The sequence below is a fragment of the Eleutherodactylus coqui genome, chromosome 8, assembly GCF_035609145.1.
Source record: "Eleutherodactylus coqui strain aEleCoq1 chromosome 8, aEleCoq1.hap1, whole genome shotgun sequence".
Classification (NCBI taxonomy): Eukaryota; Metazoa; Chordata; class Amphibia; order Anura; family Eleutherodactylidae; genus Eleutherodactylus; species Eleutherodactylus coqui.
In genome coordinates, this window is record NC_089844.1 from 11,031,223 (window position 1) to 11,050,388 (window position 19,166).

At 44.2% G+C, this 19,166-nt stretch overlaps 1 protein-coding gene across 1 annotated transcript in view; it reads right to left on the reverse strand.

The window, feature by feature from the left end:
- LRP1B (LDL receptor related protein 1B) overlaps positions 1 to 19,166 on the reverse strand; it is a 1,872,788-nt gene that overhangs the window by 892,133 nt on the left and 961,489 nt on the right. Inside the window, exon 17 of the mRNA XM_066577770.1 lies at positions 18,653 to 18,778. Coding sequence (XP_066433867.1) covers positions 18,653 to 18,778 — 126 coding nt within the window. The remainder of the gene's footprint in view (positions 1 to 18,652; positions 18,779 to 19,166) is intronic.

Below are 19,166 nucleotides of genomic sequence, written 5' to 3' on the forward strand. Positions count from 1 at the left end.
GGCAGTAAGAGACCAAGTGCTTAGGCATCCACTCTAGGGCGTGCCTAATATAGGGAGTGCAAAGACAAGAATGGAGGAGGACAAGTGATGGAAGCATACAATGGCCCTTCAAGAGGCCAGGAGGGAGCGTGCACGAGTCGTGACAGAAGATGGCCATGGTAGCTTTCCTATCTTCCTCTGTTCTCCTCGGTTTGTACCTTCCCCACAATTTCTCTGTTTCTACCTGCCATGAATCTCTGCCTATCTCCACATTAATGCAGGAGTGCCGCCTGTCCTGGCCTCGGTCAGAGATGAGGACTACATTTCTACCCATCCCTTTTATACGAGCCAATATATCCTTCAGATTCTTGTGACGAGTGATAATCTGAACAATTATCATTCAGTGTATATGCAGTGTCCTTCAATTTATTCTGTATAAAAACTAAATGACGACTTGGCCGGTGTAGGTGGGCAGTCGCTCTCATGGTGGAGGAGGGGGCGGGGGGGTTGTTTGTTCTTTTTGTTGTTTTTAAAAAGAAAAAGCATTAATAAAAATAATGTGATTAAAAAAATCCAGGCGGACGTTTATCTATGAATGAGTGCCTCGTTACTGTGGATGGAGGCGGATGGGCCAGAACACCCCCCCCCCACACACACACACACACACACACTCCACCTCCATTCACTGAACAACCATCTCTCCTGTGTGAAAGTGTGATGTACAGAAGTTAATGTGCACATGTGTTCCGGAAGTTTCTGGATGGTCTATGTAGTCTTGTGTTTCTGTGTTTTTCCACTGTCTTCTATGTGTATCAATATGATGTGTATTGCACCTTAGCAGCACTGAGTAGGTTACTGTCTGGGTCATGTCTGGGAAAGTATCTATTTGTATGTCATGTGACCTCATGTGGGTAGAAGATGCTTGAGTGGGATCTTCAGTTCTGTTTTTTCTTTGGTTTTTGGTTGTTTCCCTTGGAGAGAGATACCCTTAATCTGAGTACAAGAAGAGATGGAAGAGGCTGAGCGGATACCCCTCTAATGCAGCGAACCCCTTCTTTTACCTTCCCTTGTTATATGGAGTTTTTCCCCACCGTGCAGTGTGAGGTGAAGAGTGTACCAAGTTCGGTGAGAGTGGGCCAGTAGAGTATTGGTGGAGTTTCCTAAGAGTCGGTGTCTGGGACCAGGAAACCACAGATAACGTGGCCTGTGTAAGTCACCCTGTTTCTCCTGAGTTTCCTCCCTGTCGCTTCACGTGTTCTAAACCCTCACTAATGTCCTGGTGGATGTAAAGGGATGTAGTGATTGTTATTCAAGTTACTCAGTAAATGGCTTCACCTACCATTCCCAATTTGGCCTTTTGAATTCTACCCCGTGTGTGGACTCTATTATTCTCCAGAGAGATCACCATGGAAGAAGGAATTGTGACGTCACAAGTGACAAAGAAGAACCAAGGTAATCCACTTGTGGGTTTCCTATTTAATATAGTCAGACCGCGCCCCTTGGACATGTCACTAGTTACCCTCCGGGTGGAAAACGGTAGAGTCACTGTGACAAGTGAACTACTCTACCCCGCTGTCTCCTATGCTAGGGCGCGCTCTTCAGACGCTGCAAAAGCACATGAATGATCATTGCTGGAACGGCCCACCAAGTATCTGCACCCAACAGATCGTTCCATGTAGAAGCACACTAAGACCCAATCCCACTCCAAGGCTGAAAATCAGAGGACCCTTAGGTGCTGCGCTCAGGAGTAGCTGACAAACTAGTCAGTAACCCAGCGGGACAAACACCTGCAGCGTGACGGTGCGTGGCTGTAAATGTCCTTCATTCTGTACAACCCCAATGTGCTCAGGGTGGACCGCCAGCAAACAGCGGGGCTTATTTTCAGCAGTTTATATGGCACAGATTTTTGTCACCAGAGAACCTGTAATCAAGTATTATCTGCGGCATATTCTCCTAAATGAACTTGCTGCGTTTAATTCATCTCCAAGTCCTATGAATTCCCATAATTAACCATTATCTACATTTTTAAACATTTTAGAATAAAAATTGCCATTTTAATGGAAATCAAGCCAAGTTCTGCGCGGGTGAAGTGGCAGAGGAAATATAATAAGCTAATTGTAACCGATCCCACCTTTTAGGAACGCTCCATAGGCGTTCTTCAAGGGCTTCGTTTTTGCATGTGAAAACAAGGGCTTTCTGGGGTTTGGAAGCTTTGGTGCTCAAACAATACAGGACTAATTTTCAGTTTCACATGTGATCACTTGAATTTACTAAAATTATGCAGGAGGCTCAATGTATTTTATGCAGGAGGCGCTCTAGAAAGGTGTTTTGTACATGCTTCAGAATGGAAGTTGTCAGAATTACTTTACAGGTTTTTAATTAGTGATGAAACAGCAAAATATAATTATTTTTTGTACTGCATAATTAACCATTCGTAGGTTGTATCCAAAAGATGTTTTACTGCTGTCAATGACTCTGGACGGACAGTTCTGGTTTACATTGTGTTTGGCATGTACAGTAGGATGTGATAGAGCAGCGCTGGGTCTCCATAACGCGCTGCTCCTCTTGTTCCCAGAGCACAAGACAGAGTGACTTGTTGATGCTGCCCGATTATCCAGCACCCAGGACACATGCTCTGATAGTGGCCAGTGACCACAAGTAACCAGCCTCTGGCCATCGGGGGCGCCCCTACCATGAAGTGATGTGAGACTGCCACCACAGGTCTTGCAGGGCCTCAGAGGTGTAGCAGGTTGCCACCTGGCTGGTAATTATGGGGTCACTGTGGGAGACACTGCTGCTGCTGGAGCCACTATGGAGTCACTGTTATTACAAGGGTCACTAAGGGGGGATACTATTATCACTGGGTCTACTGTTGGGGACACTATTATTACTGGGGCCAGTATGGGAGAAACTATTAATGGCACCATTATGGGCATCACTACTAGTACTGGGGCAACTATGGGGGTCATTATTACATCTGTGGCCATTAACAGGGTCACTATTTCTACTGAGCCACCAATGGGGTCATGGGAGTCACGATTATTACTGGGACCACTAACAGGGTTACTATAACTACTGGGGCCAATAAGAGGGTCACTGATATTACTGGGACCACTAATGGGTCACTGTTACTACTGCAGCCATTAAATGGGGTGTTATTACTACTGCGGCCACTATTAGGGTCACTATAATTACTGTGTCCACTAACGGGATCACAATTACTACAGTATGCATCAATTAGCAAAGGCCATTTTCCGTCATCGCACTGGGGCCGCAGGAACCAGAGAATCGGAAGCTGTATAAGAATAAAGCAGGGCACTAAGTAATTTAAATCCCCATTCGCCCCCCAAAACAAGGGGTTGGCCACAATTAAAAAAAACAACCTAATTTTTGCAACAACTGCTCCACTCTTCTCCATAGGCTGTGTTTGGTATTGCACCTCATCCTGATTCGAACCAATTTTGCAATACTGGACGCAATCTATGAGCAAAGGTGGCATTGTATCTGCAAAGAAGCAACCTCTTTAATAAATCTTCCTAGTGATGGATTTTAGTTGGGTATGTAGCTTTATAAACAATACAAATACAACCAACCGCCATTAAAGCAAGCTAATCTATTCCTGGCAAATCCCTTCTCTACGGCACACCAATCAACCGGCAAGTACACCTCCGGGAAACCCATTTAGTAGAATATTAATCATAAGAGAAAAGGTGAAATAGATTTTGCAGTCTGAGTTGTTTAATTGTTAGTTTATAGCTGTTTATGCGCCATTAGCTTTTTATATAAAAGGAGGCATTCGGAGTAATCTCAGCTGAAGTCTCTGGTGTTTGCTCACATTACACCGTGATTTAGCGTGGCTCAGGAATGAGGCCGACCTCACATGAGATGCGGTGAGCCCTATCTGCTGCTACTTATGTCAACAAACTTTCGTAAATTCATCTTTGAACCATATACTGTAAAAGCGTCCTACTAATGAGCGTTTATGAGCTCCCTGCCTCTAATTGACTGTTCAGTACACATTTCAGCTTCTTAGATATGCGCTATCATCAGAGTTAGGAGTCTGTTACGCAGGTAATTAATTTCCTAGAAAGGATGGAAACAATGTATCGAATGTGGCTCAGAACGTGATTACTTAGCCAACAGGTACTTTTTGTTTAGTGCTGTACCTCAGTTAGATTGGGTGTTTTGGGACTTATTAAGGGTTCTGAATATATTTTTTTTATGGTTACATGCGTTAAAAACAGATTGCATTTGAATCAAACGAGTACAATTTGTTTTTAAATTCTTCCTATAGACTTAAAGGGGTAATTTTCGTGCAAAAGTCACTCACAACAAAATAGGACATGCTGCAACTTTTTCTGCTGGTACTATTCGCCCGGTTAAAAACAAATCACACGTGTTAAAAAAAAAAGTATTTAAAATAATATTCTTTATTTCAGTCCAATTTTTTGGTCTGAAAATCAGATGGCAAAATTGTTCTAGTGAATATACCCCAAACTTTAGGATCTGTTTTTGGTGTTTTGCTGCAATTCATGTTTCTTCCGTTATGTAATAAGTTTTGCATTTTTGTAGTATTTTGCCCTTTTGGCATCAACAGCCTTCTGCCTATTTTAGATGGCCATAATGTGGTCGCATTTTAGTGTTCATAATATCCAGACACCCCCCCCACCACCACCACCACCACCACCCCCCATCAGTCTCCTCTGGAACAATCTTAGATTACTTCACGCCGGGTTGACATTTCTGTTCACTATCCGGTTCCGTCACAAAGCGAAAGAGAAAAAAAATGGTATGCTGCATCGATCAAATGCCAGAAATCCGAGGTTCCCGGTGAGCCCGTTGACTATAATGGGTTCTATTTTTTTTCCGTCAGGGTTTCTCTGCTTTTACTGCAGAAAACGGTGCAGCATGCATTTTTGTAGTATTTTACCCCCATTGGTATCTAGATGAACACAATGTGGTTTAGGTTGATAACATCCAGAACGCCCCCATCCACTTCTTATTATACAAACGTAGATCACTTTAAGTGGGGTTCACATTTCTGTTTAGGATTTCCCTTCTCCCTGTTCATCACGGAGCTAAATAAATAATTCATTGGCGGATCCATGAAATGACATAAAGCAGCTGTCCCCCGCGGAGCCCGTTGACCATAATGGGTTCCATTCCGTTTCCATCATGGCGTTTGTCATTTTACTGCCCTACTTTTTCCATAATTGATGATGGAAACCATGAAAGAAAGCCCCAGCGGATATGTAAAAGGGGCCTCATGATGCTTTATATATCTTGCGATAGTCGTACACAACTCCCAAGTAGAGCGGTGGCTATTCAACAGTCGGACAAATCCTTGTTTTGCAGCCCCAGACAGACACATTAAGTCTGTATTGGCCTTTACAGATTTTCATACTGGCCACATATGTTTAATGACACTCAGTGTAGAACCGGCCATCTTTCTGGGAACGTTCCTTCATGGACAAAATACGTTTTGGCTGACTATCTAACAAATATTTCAAATGTAGCTAAATTCACTGCAGATGGTGACGATCTGTCATTGGTCAGCTAAAACCCTTGTCCATTGTTAAAGGGGCTATGCCAAATTATAAAGTTATCACCCTTCCACAGGATAACGTTACGATCTGTGCGGGTTCGACTGCTAGAGCCCCCACGGATCCTGAGATTGGGTCTGGTTATCCAATAAGTGAATGGAGCAGAGATTGTGTATGTGCGCCACAGCTGCATTCACTTCAATTAGAGTGTCAGAGATTGAGGAAGTCCTTGAACTCAGTAAGCTTCAGTACTGTCATTGAAGTCAATGGAGCAGTGGCATGCCTGCGCCAGCTCCGATCTATTCATTCAGGAACTGACGAGACCCCGTTCTCGGATCAGTGGGGGGCGCAGCGGCTGGACCCCACTGTTAGTAAAATTACCCCCCGCCCTCTGCATAAAGGATAACTTTATATCTTAGTTCAACCCCCATCTGAAAAAATAACTTCAGTTGAGATTGATCATTTTCATCAGCTTCGGTCTATTGTGTATGGGAACCTTCATTTAGTGTAGTAGAACCGCAGGAGGTCCAGGTATTGCCACAATAATATGTACAAAATGCGTGTGCACTCATGTATATGCCGATGTCTATCGATGCTCTGTCAGAAATATCTTCTCCCTAAAGGTACTGATTCTCCTTGTATGGATCCAGCTAGCAGCATACAGTAGCTCTCCTCCAGAAAGAAGAAACCTTACGTTTTACTGGAGAGTCAGTGTCCCTCTAGAGAAGCTATTTTGGAGGAACATCTAGTAGTAATGGGAAATCACATGCTCAGTGATTGTCATGGTGCGGCCTGGCAACTACTGCATCGGTCTCCAATGCCAAATCTTGTATGCAGAGACCCATGTTTATACCCAGGACTGCAACAGTAACAAGAGGACATCCGCTATGTCTAAAGGAAAGAAGGTTTCATAACCAACACAGAAAGGGGGTCTTTACTGTAAGAGCAGTGAGACTGTGGAACTCTCTGCCTGAGGACGTGGTGATGGCAAAATCCATAGTTTAAGAGGGACTAGATGTCTTTCTAGAGCGCTATGATATTACAGGATATAGACATTAGGTGACCAGCGGGGTTGTTGATCTTGGAGTTAGGTAGGAACTCAAATGTTGATCCAGGGATTATTCTGGCTGCCATGATGGAGTTGGGAAGGAATTTTTTTCCACCAAAATGGGCTAATTAGCTTCTGCCTCATTGGGTTTTTTGTTTTTTGCCTTCCTTTGGATCAATAAGGGGGGTGGAAACAGGCTGAACTGGATGGACATTCTCTCCCTTCAGCCTAACCTACTATGCCGCTATGTAAACCCCACCATGTCCCTTCTTCGCGAACACAATCACTTAGTCTGCTCTATTTGGATGTGCCGATTCCCATGGTAGTTTTAGCATATTATCCATGAATCAGATGGCTCAAGATGAACGGTCTTATACGGTTTGTTACACCCAGAATGTGTTTGAAGTTAAAGGAGTTTTCCAAGCTTGTAAACCCGTCTAGACAAGGGGCTCTAGCTAACCAAAATAATGTTATAAATGGTTATACCAGCTCCTGACTTCGGGCCAGCACACTGTGATTATTTCCCCCCCTCGCTTCTGCTGTCGTCACCACTGGAGCGAGCATGTGCAGTCGCAGCTATGGATAATGTTACTGCACATACTCGTGCCGGGCTGATACATCCTTTCCCACCAGAAGACAAGGACACGGAAGCACCAAATAGTCATGATGTCAACGGAAGCCGAAACACTGCATGGGACCCAAGTCACATGACAAATCCTTGGGACCACCAAATGGAGGTGGATGAGGTGCAAAACTTCACTGCAAAAAGTTTGATTTTGGTGCTATGTTTTTATGTTTTAAAGACAATTTAGAGATTGGCTCCCAGAATCCCCCTTTAAGCACCCATGAGGAGGTAAGATGAAGAAAAACAACTCTTTAAAGCTGAACATTTATCATCCCACCAAGCCTTCATCTTTAATGACACTATGGGCAGATGACCGTAATTTAAAGGGCCTTCCCGGAATGTCTCGGTAAACATGTTTTCCTTCAAAACAATAAATTGAAAAGAAAGATAAAATCACATTACTGCACTTCAGGCCCGACCTCCCCGACCCCTTCCTGGTTTGGTGACGTCAGCGAAGCTGAAAATGATTTGGGTCTTCCGCTGATTTACTGAGCGCTGCTCCACGGCTCATCCTGTAACGAGGCTTAAGTACAACCTCCCATCACCGGCCATTCAGACTATTACTGTAATGTTGGGTAAGTAACATTTAAAGCCTTTCTGCCGCGCTCCATCCTCTCAGGTAAGAGGGTCACATGCTGGTGAGACGGTCTTTAGATAATATTGTCAACAGGAGAAAAGAAAATGGAAAGTGATCATTAGTTCGGAGTGGAGGCGCAACAAGAACACCATCTGACTTTGTTTTCTCGCTCTTGAAGGCGCCGGAGTACTCAGTGTTCATCACCTTGTTTTATTGATAAAAAGTACAATAATGGCTGAGCTACAATTTCATCAAATGTATGAGAGTCAAAGTCAACCCAAAGAGTGATCGTATATAACACCAAGGTAATGGGGTCACACTACGGGGTTTATTAATCACTAACTATTACGATTGTTACTCCTAATTAAAACCAGATACTCAAACATTTAACTAATTTTTTTTTTATTTCTGATTGTAGATTTTTTTTTATTCCATAGTCTGTGCATAACTACGGGGGCGGCCATCTTTCCTGAGCTGCTGTCAACAGCATTTAGAGATATGCTTTACAGCAGCCACACGGACTATTCACACACTGAACAGGAGCAGACCCAATTACTTCCATGGCTGTTGTGGACATACTCTGTGACCTGCGCAAGGTGAGGGAAGAGGTGAGCTGTGACATCACCCACTGTGAATGGTGGGTCCTGTGTTATCTATATATAGGTGTCACTTCTCAGTGTAATCCTGTCTGTGCAGGGAGGGGAGGAGGTGAGCTGTGACTATTGTGAATGGTGGGTCCTATGTTATCTATATATAGGTGTCACTTCTCAGTGTAATTCTGTCTGTACAGGGAGGGGAGGAGGGGAGCTGTGACTATTGTGAATGGTGGATCCTGTGTTATCTATATATAGGTGTCACCTCTCAGTGTAATCCTGCTTGTACAGGGAGGGGAGGAGGGGAGCTGTGACTATTGTGAATGGTGGATCCTGTGTTATCTATATATATGTGTCACTTCTCAGTGTAATTCTGTCTGTACAGGGAGGGGAGGAGGTGAGCTGTGACTATTGTGAATGGTGGCTCCTGTGTTATCTATATATAGGTGTCACTTCTCAGTGTAATCCTGTCTGTGCAGGGAGGGGAGGAGGGGAGCTGTGACTATTGTGAATGGTGGCTCCGGTGTTATCTATATATAGGTGTCTCCTCTCAATGTAATCCTGTCTGTGCAGGGAGGAGAGGAGGTGAGTTGTGACATCACCCATTGTGAATGGTTGCTCCTGTGTTATCTACATATAGGTGTCACCTCTCAGTATAATCCTGCCTGTGATGTCAGCTTTCTCTACAGATCAGGAAGTGTCAGGCTGTAATTAAGCTCAGTGGTCAGTTCGATATGATATTGATAAATTGTCACCCAGCTTTCTGTGTCAACCTGCCACTGTTCTGGGCTAGGGAAAGCTAGGTTAAACTCCTTATTTTCATTCCCCATCCCTCACATCTGCAACAGAGGTCCTTGGTGTACATTTGTTTCTGGGCCTAGCAGCTTTGTTGTGATGGTAATGAAGTTACCAAGTGACAGGGGGAAGTCAATTACCCCCCCCCTCCCCCCAACCATTATTCTCCAATCCTGTGCCCTCTGTATTCCCACCAAACTCTGCGGCTCCTCACCTGGATACTGTATTTATCAAAGGAGAAATGTATAATGGGGACTATGGGTCATCCGAAGGTCCTAGCCCAACAGCGGTTGAATCTTTGGAACCGTGAGGGTACCGCGGACCCGGTGCAATTACTGCCATCACTATGATCTTTTTCTGTACTTATCAACAGATTTTTAATGTGCGCTTTACCGTTAATCAGTATTGTGCTTGAGAAGGGAGCATTTGGAGCTCTCAAACGCGTTGCACCCCTTTATGTTGTCAAAATAAATATTTGTTCTTTTTGACTTCACCATAGGGGTGTCATTGTCCTCGACCATTGTGCACTGATTACAAAAGAGCTCTCCTAGTCTCCCATTGCGTCTATTTGTGGGTGTCTTTTGGTGTTTCTGGTTTCCCTGAGCGCAGGAGGTTCTTTCGATCTGTAATTTGTAGTGGGATCTCCTGTGTGATCCTTTCCTTTATATCTAATGCTCACACATCCGTTTTACAAATCCCATAAGTTAAGTTATACATGAGTCAGAAGATTATATCACTAGAGGAAATCTGGCTGTGTGGCCTGTTATTGGCCACAGGTCAGTTTTAATAGGAGTTGCGATGCGATGTCTACCATGGAGAACAATTAGCTATAAGCTGCAGAAGTGGATCCCTGCAGCCCCGAAGTGATGGAAGGCTGCTTTCACATGATAGCCTGTGCATCCTCGGGGATTTCACATGGATGGTGAGCGCAATATGGGGGTGGGATTCATGGCCCCATATCATGCTCGCCCGTGTGAAGTTAGCCTTAGGGTGATAACACAATACATGGATCACAAGGTATTGCCCACTGCTAGGATCCCCAGTGGTCAGCTGTAATCTGTAGAAGGTTCTGATTCCTCTGCAGCATTCTCACAAGTGAAGTCAAGCATTATACGGTACTCTCCTTGTCCATTATATGGGACTCTTTGAAGTTAATGGACTGTCCTTGAAATGTATGCAGGTGCCAGATCATCCAGGTCAAGAGACTCTCTTTGTAGCCCCTTTCCACGAATACTATAGATTTCTGGACATTAGACCCCTTTGCTCTTTTGGAATTACCTAATAGGATATTAGACATTTTAAACACACTTTCTATAGATATTTTTACTGAAAGAGTCCACAAATCAAGACAAGGGAAGCTGTACATGATGCCACCGGGTGATTTGTGCAGCCACTGGGTTTGGGTTCCTTTCATGGTGATTGATCTTCCGCCATCTTTGCCCTACTATCCATGTCTCCTTGAAAGGCAACAAGGCGCCTTTCAAGTCTTTCAATACCATATCTGTAATCGAACCCTCTGCATGAGGGCGATGCTGTCTAATATAGGAGACGACTGCAGGTTGTGTATTTCAGAGACGTACGTCTCGCCATGATCACTGTCAGCACCGATAAGGAAGATTACACCATCTCTCTCGTACAAAGCAAGCAGCGACAACTGGGGAGTGACTTTACAGCTAGCATTTATTCTGTGCAGCCTGGAAAGAACTTTTCATCATCAAATGCTCTGAAAACTTGAAAGGCGAAAGCAAAACATGCACAAGTGTGAACGAGCTTATTCCCCACAATATTCAGTGCATGCAGAGGAAGCTGCCTCAAATGACTTAGGAAGTAAAAGTCAGACATACAGAAGAAGCAGAATTAACTTTTTGTTCTTGGTGACCTAAAGCCAATTCCAGGACTTCCCAATAGATTGTTCTTATTCCGCCTCGCTTAGATGATAATCACACATTTTAGTATAAACTCTAGGAGCCCCACCAATCAGAAGAATGCATTTCCTAAGTGTCCCCTTGCATCATCAGCCGGGCTCATTGGACACTCTGGCTGGGCAATGTGTTGTAGGACTATGGGCAATGGATTAGCTGGAGACACTTGAGCTTCAGGCCGATGCATACTGCAGAAGTAGAAGGGACTTGGGCGAACAATGACCATGCTGGAGGCAGGAGTAGACACTTGGAACCATAACTTTGCTCACACAAGATGCACAGACATTTCAGCTTTATCACTTGGGCTGCACATGTACAAAGATCTCGTACCTCACTGAGCTCACACAGCTCCTCCTCGCTCTCTCTCTGTCAGTGTCCCCCAAGGCTTCATACTAGGACCCCTACTCTTCTCCATATACACCCATAGTCTTGGACAGCTCCTAAAATCCCATTGCTTTTCCACTTTTACGCTAATGACACTCAGGTCTACCTCTCTGTCCCTGATGTTACCACTCTGTTGTCCAGAATCCCAGAGTGTCTATTAGTTATATCCAACTTCTTCTCTTTTCTAAAACTTAACATGGAAAAAATGTAATTCATCATCTTTCTCTGCCAGATCTATCAATCACTGTGAATGGCTCCACACTTTCACCAGGGCCACAAGTCCATTGAACTGGTATTACATTTGACTTTGCCTTCTCATTCAAACTGCACGTACATGACCTCGCTATCTTCTGCCATCTTCATTTCAGAAACATAAAAGAAAGGAAGTCAGGGAGAGCGCCAAACACTTTTCAAATGTGAGTTGGTAACTTCTATTCACTCACCTGGCGCCAGACATGACACCCTAGGGTGGACATGTCAGCACCTAGTATCCAAGCAGGCATATAGCATTTTTCTTTTTTGCTATCACAAAAAATCCACCAAATTATAATGCAATGGAGAGCTGCAGGTACTACCCAGAAAAATCCGAACCTCCTAAGAGGTCGGATCGCACAGAAATGAAGATAACGAGAAAATAGGGTTCTTGCGCTACTTTGTATGGAGCAAAAACCAATTCTTCTTTTTTAAAAAAGAATTCGCAGCGGTCAGTGATAATTCATAATAAAAAACATTTATTAGGTATAATAAATTAAGGTCAAAGCCTTATATAAAATAAGTAAAACAAGTAGATGAATACTTGCAACGTGAAATATGCGACGCGTTTCGACGTACTAGACGTCTTTCTCAAGCATATACAAACACAAATCAAGCCAGGTATATATAGCACCACAAATAATTGCATACTTTACCCTGAAAGGTCACCGGTGTTGTACCACGTTCCGGTGTCCGGCGCCATCTTGGGCCATGGATGATGACGTAAATGGGGGCCGGCATACAGGATTACGTCCCTTGACCCCCAGTCAGGAGCTACGTTATATAGATGGCACGCAGCGCTGCGTGCCATCTATATAACGTAGCTCCTGACTGGGGGTCAAGGGACGTAATCCTGTATGCCGGCCCCCATTTACGTCATCATCCATGGCCCAAGATGGCGCCGGACACCGGAACGTGGTACAACACCGGTGACCTTTCAGGGTAAAGTATGCAATTATTTGTGGTGCTATATATACCTGGCTTGATTTGTGTTTGTATATGCTTGAGAAAGACGTCTAGTACGTCGAAACGCGTCGCATATTTCACGTTGCAAGTATTCATCTACTTGTTTTACTTATTTTATATAAGGCTTTGACCTTAATTTATTATACCTAATAAATGTTTTTTATTATGAATTATCACTGACCGCTGCGAATTCTTTTTTAAAAAAGAAGAATTGGTTTTTGCTCCATACAAAGTAGCGCAGGAACCCTATTTTCTCGTTATCTTCATTTCAGAAACATGCCTTGGATATAATCTTTCCTCAACTCTGAGTCAATAAAACTGCTAGAGCCTGTCCTCATCATCTGTAGTCTAGACTGCTGCAACATTCTCCTCTGTGGTCTCCCTTCCAATGCCCCCGTTGTGTCAGTTTGAGCCTGACTCTGCATTTGCTCTAATTTGACTCTGGTGTCAGCTGTTGTTGTACACATGGGAGCAATTAGGGAGGGTTTTTAGTTCCCTCCTGGCTTGGGTTCTATGCTGGTCAATTTCAGTGCAGTCTCTTGCTGTGGAGTGAGAACCTCTCTAGATCCGGTTTCTGTGGTTCTATCAGCGGCTCTTCTTTGATATATTCAGAGATTTATTACTGAGATTTATTCTTTGAGGTTTTGGGTTACTCTTATGGTGTTTTCTTTGTCATTTATCTGTGTTAGTGAGAGGCACAGACCTGAGCGTGGATGCATCCTTATCAGGGCGGGCCATCCACTAGTAGGTAGGGGTTGTCACCCTCTAGTTCCCTTTAGGGAAAGTTTTCCTCGTTTGTGTTTTTCCTCGTACTGCAGAGGGTTCCTGGTCGGGTGGTGTGAACATTGCCAGAGAGTTTATATTTTGATGTGCTGTTATTGCATGCACAAAGCGGATGTGACAGCCCCTGTGCTCCTTCAATCTATCCTCAACTCTGCTGCCTGGCTTAGCCACCTTTCTCTCCATAACTCTCCTGCCTCTCCTTTCTGCCAATTCCTTTACTGGCTGCCTATTACTCAGAGAATTCAGTTCAAGTTATTATCAATGGCCCACAAGGCTGTCCACAACATGTCCCCTCTGTACATATCTGTTCTAATCTCCTGCTATGTCCCCACTCGTAACCTCCGTCCTCCTCCTCTACTCTTTGCTAGTGTACTTCTCACATAACCATCTTCAGGATTTCTCCTGTGCCTCACCTATACTCTGGAACTCGCTACCTCAACCCATCAGACTCTCAACCACTTGGGAAAGATTCAAGAGGAACCTGAAGACCCTCCTCTTCAGACAAGCCTACAGCCTAACCCTGCGGCCACCACAGGATGAGCACCTTCTGCCCTCACCTATTGCCTCTTCCCCATCCCCCTGTACACTATAAGCCGGGCAGTCAGGTCCTCTCTTCTTCTGTATCAGTTTGTTAGTGATTTAGTGGATGTTTGCAGTTGCTGTTTTAGAGATGTAATGTGACTATATATGTAATAGTATGTGCAGCTTATATGCAGTGCTCTGTAGTTTATCCCTTTTCTCCACTTTATTAATAATAATGATAATCTTTAACTCTAGGCATGCAGGAGAAATATGAAATCTATGAGTACTGCACAAAGTCCTTTGACTCCGGGCAACCTTCATGCCAAGTCCCACATGGAACTAGGCCCCACTCAGTAAAGCTTATATACACAAGGTCTGTAGCGGCCTTTCTCTTCGCAGTTGATGGTTTCTGCTGGGCTGATGTTGTCCTGCTGCTACGCACTTCAGTAACATTACCACAACCCACAAGCACTCTAAATACTGTCTTGTATCTCCAACTTCACCCTTCTAGACCTACGGGCTGCTTTATTATCGTCCCTAGCCGAACTGCCATTTTGTTAAATAGTAACAGTAAAGATAAAACATTAAACACGTTGCACCCTAATGAATGGAATGCTGGCTGACCATGCATGTTACCGCTTCATTCCAACTGAATTACTGGAGCTAGGCGAATTCAAGCGCTCAGTTATCTTTGCCTTTCCATTGAAATGAATGGAACAGCAGTGTGCATGCTGACCACCGCTCCATTAACTCAGGAGGACATGATATCACTGTTACCGCAATGGGTGGGGATTCAAGCTGTTGGACCCCCACCGATCTAATGATTATTACCATCAAAGGGCCAGTGTGCGCTTCCATACCTCATCCCCCTCCAATTCTGTTCCTCCACTTCCTCAACTTTTCCAATTATTAAAGTAAGACTTACCGGCCTGTAGTTACCAGGCTCTCTTTTGGACCCCTTTTTGTATATTGGAACCCCATTGGCAATGCACCAATCCAGTGGTACAACCCCCGTCTCTATAGTGTCCATAAATATAATAAATAGCGGTCTAGTTAACACTTCATTTAGTTCCTTTAGAACCCTTTGATGTATTCCACCTGGGAGCTGCAATTGTCCATTTGGGCCCGGATATCCAAAGGATAGTGGATAACTTGTTGATAGGTAAGGGACTTATAGCTGAGACCCTCGTCGATCTCTAGAATGGGACTTCCATTTCCTGTTCTGCCTGTCACTGCGCGGGTCTCTTCATCACCCACATTTTGTCACTGTGAATGGAGCGCTGGCTGAGCATGCACAGTCAGTGTTCCATTAAGTTTTAATGGGGCTGACAAAAATAGCTGAGCGGCACCCGCTTGGGTATCTCTGCAGTCCCATTGACAGTGAATGGAATGCTCCATTCAAGATGGAGGACATGGGACCCTGTTCAAGATCAGTGGGAGTCTCAGGGGTGAGATCCCCATCGATCAGCAAGTTATTGCCTATCCTGTGGATATCATATGGAAAGGGGATAACTTGATATTGTGGTACAACCCCTTTAATACCAACAGGGAGGGAATGGTTGAGGAAGTAAAGGTGGCTGGTAACTTAGGAGGCAGTGATCATGATATCCTTGAATTTTGGAGAAAACTCAGACCTCAAGGTTGGATTTCAGAAAGGCAGATTTTAATGAACTCAGAAAGAGGATAGGAAGAACCCAATGGCTGGATGTTCTTAAGGACAGAAATGTCCAGGAAGGTTGGGAATAGAGATGAGCGAGCATACTCGCTAAGGCTAACTACTCGAGCGAGTAGTGCCTTAGTCGAGTATCTGTCTGCTCGTCTCTAAAGATTCGGCTGCTGGCGTGGGTGACAGGTGAGTTGCGGGAGCGAGCAGGGGGGAGCCGGGGGGGGGGGGTGGGAGGGATCCCCCCTCCGTTCCTCCCCGCTCTCCCCCACCCACCGCCGGCAGCCGAATCTTTAGAGACGAGCGGGCAGATTCGACTAAGGCACTACTCGCTCATCTCTAGTAGGGAAATATTGCAAAATGAGATTGTCAAAGCACAATAGTTAACAATCCCTAAAAGAAGGAAGGATGAGACATATTTAAAGAGACACGGATGGATGAACACAGAACTTGTACACATGCTAAAAAGGAAGAAAAATATGTTTATCAAATGGAAAGAGGGGGGAATATCTAAAGAAGAATATAGTGCGATCTGCAAAAACTGTAGGGCAAGTGTCAGAGAAGCTAATTGAGGCTTGCAACAGAGGCCAAAAGCAATAAAAAAGAATTTGGGGGTTAAAGGCAAAAGAAAAGTCAACGATGCTATTGGATGCTTGCAAAATTAAAATAGTGAATTGGTTAAGAATGATGTTGAGAAGGTCGAACTTTTAAATTCCTATTTTGTATCTGTTTTCTCTCAGAAAGTAGATGGAACATCAACTGATCTTCCTTGTGCTATTGGGGGAATAAAAGAATACAGGCTATCTATAAGCATAGAGATGTTGAGGGAACACTTAGCTAACTTAAAGGGGTTGTCCCGCGGCAGCAAGTGGGTCTATACACTTCTGTATGGCCATAATAATGCACTTTGTAATATACATTGTGCATTAATTATGAGCCATACAGAAGTTATAAAAAGTTTTTTACTTACCTGCTCCGTTGCTAGCGTCCTCGTTCCCATGGAGCCGAATAATTTTCGCCCTCCGATGGCCAAATTAGCCGCGCTTGCGCAGTCCGGGTCTTCTGCAGTCTTCTATGGAGCCGCTCGTGCCAGAGAGCGGCTCCGTGTAGCTCCGCCCCGTCACGTGCCGATTCCAGCCAATCAGGAGGCTGGAATCGGCAATGGACCGCACAGAAGAGCTGCGGTCCACGGAGACAGAGGATCCCGGCGGCCATCTTCAGCGGTAAGTATTGAAGTCACCGGAGCGCGGGGATTAAGGTAAGCGCTCCAGTAAACTTTCTTTACTTCCCTGCATCGGGGTTGTCTCGCGCCGAACGGGGGGGGGGGGGGGTTGAAAAAAAAAAAAACCCGTTTCGGCGCGGGACAACCCCTTTAAGTGAATTCAAGTCTCAAGGTCCAGATGAATTACATCCTAGGATAGTAAAGGAAGCAGCGGAGGTAACTTCTGTAACACTTGCCATAATCTTTGAAAATTCCCGGAGAACAGGAGAAGTCCCAGAAGATTGGAAAAGGGCACATGTTGTCCCTATCTTCAAAAAAGAGAAGAAGGTGGATCCAGGAAACTACAGACCTGTGAGCCTGACTTCTATACCGGGAAAGATCTTTGAATCTTTATTAAACAACATGTATGCAAGTACTTGGAGGAAAATGGAGTAATTACCCAGAGCCAGCATAGGTTTGTAACAAACAAGTCATGCCAGATGAATCCAATTTCCATCTATGACAGAATCACTGACTGGGTTGATCAGGGAAATGCGGTGGATATAGTATATCTTGACTTTATTAAAGCCTTTGACAAAGTATCTTATACACTACTTATTAGAAAAATGACCAAATATGGGATTGACAAGGCAACTGTTAGGTGGATTCAGAACTGGCTGAGTGATCGTACTCAAAGAGTGGTCATAAATGGCTGCACATCCAAGTGGAAGGATGTATCAAATGGGGGACCACAAGGCTCTGTCCTAGGCCCAGTGTTGTTCAGCATTTTTATAAATGATCTGGAGGAGGGTATTGATGAAAAACTAATCACATTTGCAGACGACACAAAGCTAGAAGGGATAGCTAACACTAGGAAAGAGAGGGAGAGTATTTAAACAGATCTAGAAAAGCTTGAGCAGTAGGCGGAGACTAACAGAATGGTATTTAACAAGGAGAAATGCAAAGTCCTACATCTGGGCAAGAAAAATGGACAAAGCACATACAGAAGGGGAGGAATTGAGCTAAGCAGCAGCACATGTGAAAAATACTTGGGTATACTAATAGATCATAGACTGAACATGAGTCAACAATGTGATGCAGCAGCCAAAAAGGCAAACACAATTCTGGGATGCATTAAGAGAAGCATAGAGTCTAGATCACATTATCCCCCTCTACTCTTCCTTAGTCAGACCTCATCTGGAATACTGGGTCCAGTTCTGGACACCCCACTTTAAAAAAGACATAGACAAACTGGAGCAAGTTCAGAGAAGAGCTACCAAGATGGTGAGTGGTCTGCAAATCATGTCCTATGAGGAACGGTTAAAGGATCTGGGAATGTTTAGCTTGCAGAAGAGAAGGCCGAGAGGAGACTTAATAGCTGTCTACAAATATCTGAAGGGTTGTCACAAGGCAGAGGGATCAGCCTTATTCTCATCTGTACAAGGAAAGACTAGAAGCAATGGGATGAAACTGAAAGGGAGGAGACACAGATTAGATATTAGACAGTGAGGGGGATCAATGAGTGGAACAGGTTACCACGGGAGGTGATGAGTTCTCCCTCAAGGGAAGTGTTCAAACAAAGGCTGGACAAATATCTCTCTGGGATAATTTAGTGATCCTGCACTGAGCAGGGGGTTGGACCCGATGACCCCGGAGGACCCTTCCAACTCTACCATTCCATGATAATAAATTCTCCATAATGTTTGTTGAGTAACTACAAGGCAAGTAATGTTATCACCAACACCTATTGAGTGTAACAAGCAGCATTTGGGTCACTGGGGACCTCCTCCAACTCTTACCTGAGCAAGTCTCATTAGATTCATCTTCATTATTGCCACAATCATTTGCTCCATCACAAAGCCACCTCTTGGGAATGCAGCGGTTACTCTGGCACTTAAATTGGTCTCCCGGACAGCTGTGGTTCACTAGGAAAACATAAAGAGGCAATTTAAGACACTCGAGGCGAGCGAATTCTTAACGACAGGCGCTGCCTGTAAATGAGCGGGGAATAATGCATGTAAATGGGGTGGAGGAATTACAGCAGGATGGAGCCGCGTGTCATATAGCATTTATTTTTATTAACAGATGAATAAAGAACTAAATGAGTTTTTAATGGTATTTTGTTCAAAAGAAAATGAATGGTAGCGAGTCATTTGTCTACAGCGAGATAAGCTTTAATTCCAGAAACAATGCTTCATAATTTATATATTGTTAACAACCAAATGCTAATCAGCTTTTTAGTGATTCATGTTCCAGAGAGGAAGCCACAAGTGGGAGTCGGCTACGGAATAGGCGATAGGAGTCACACATTCA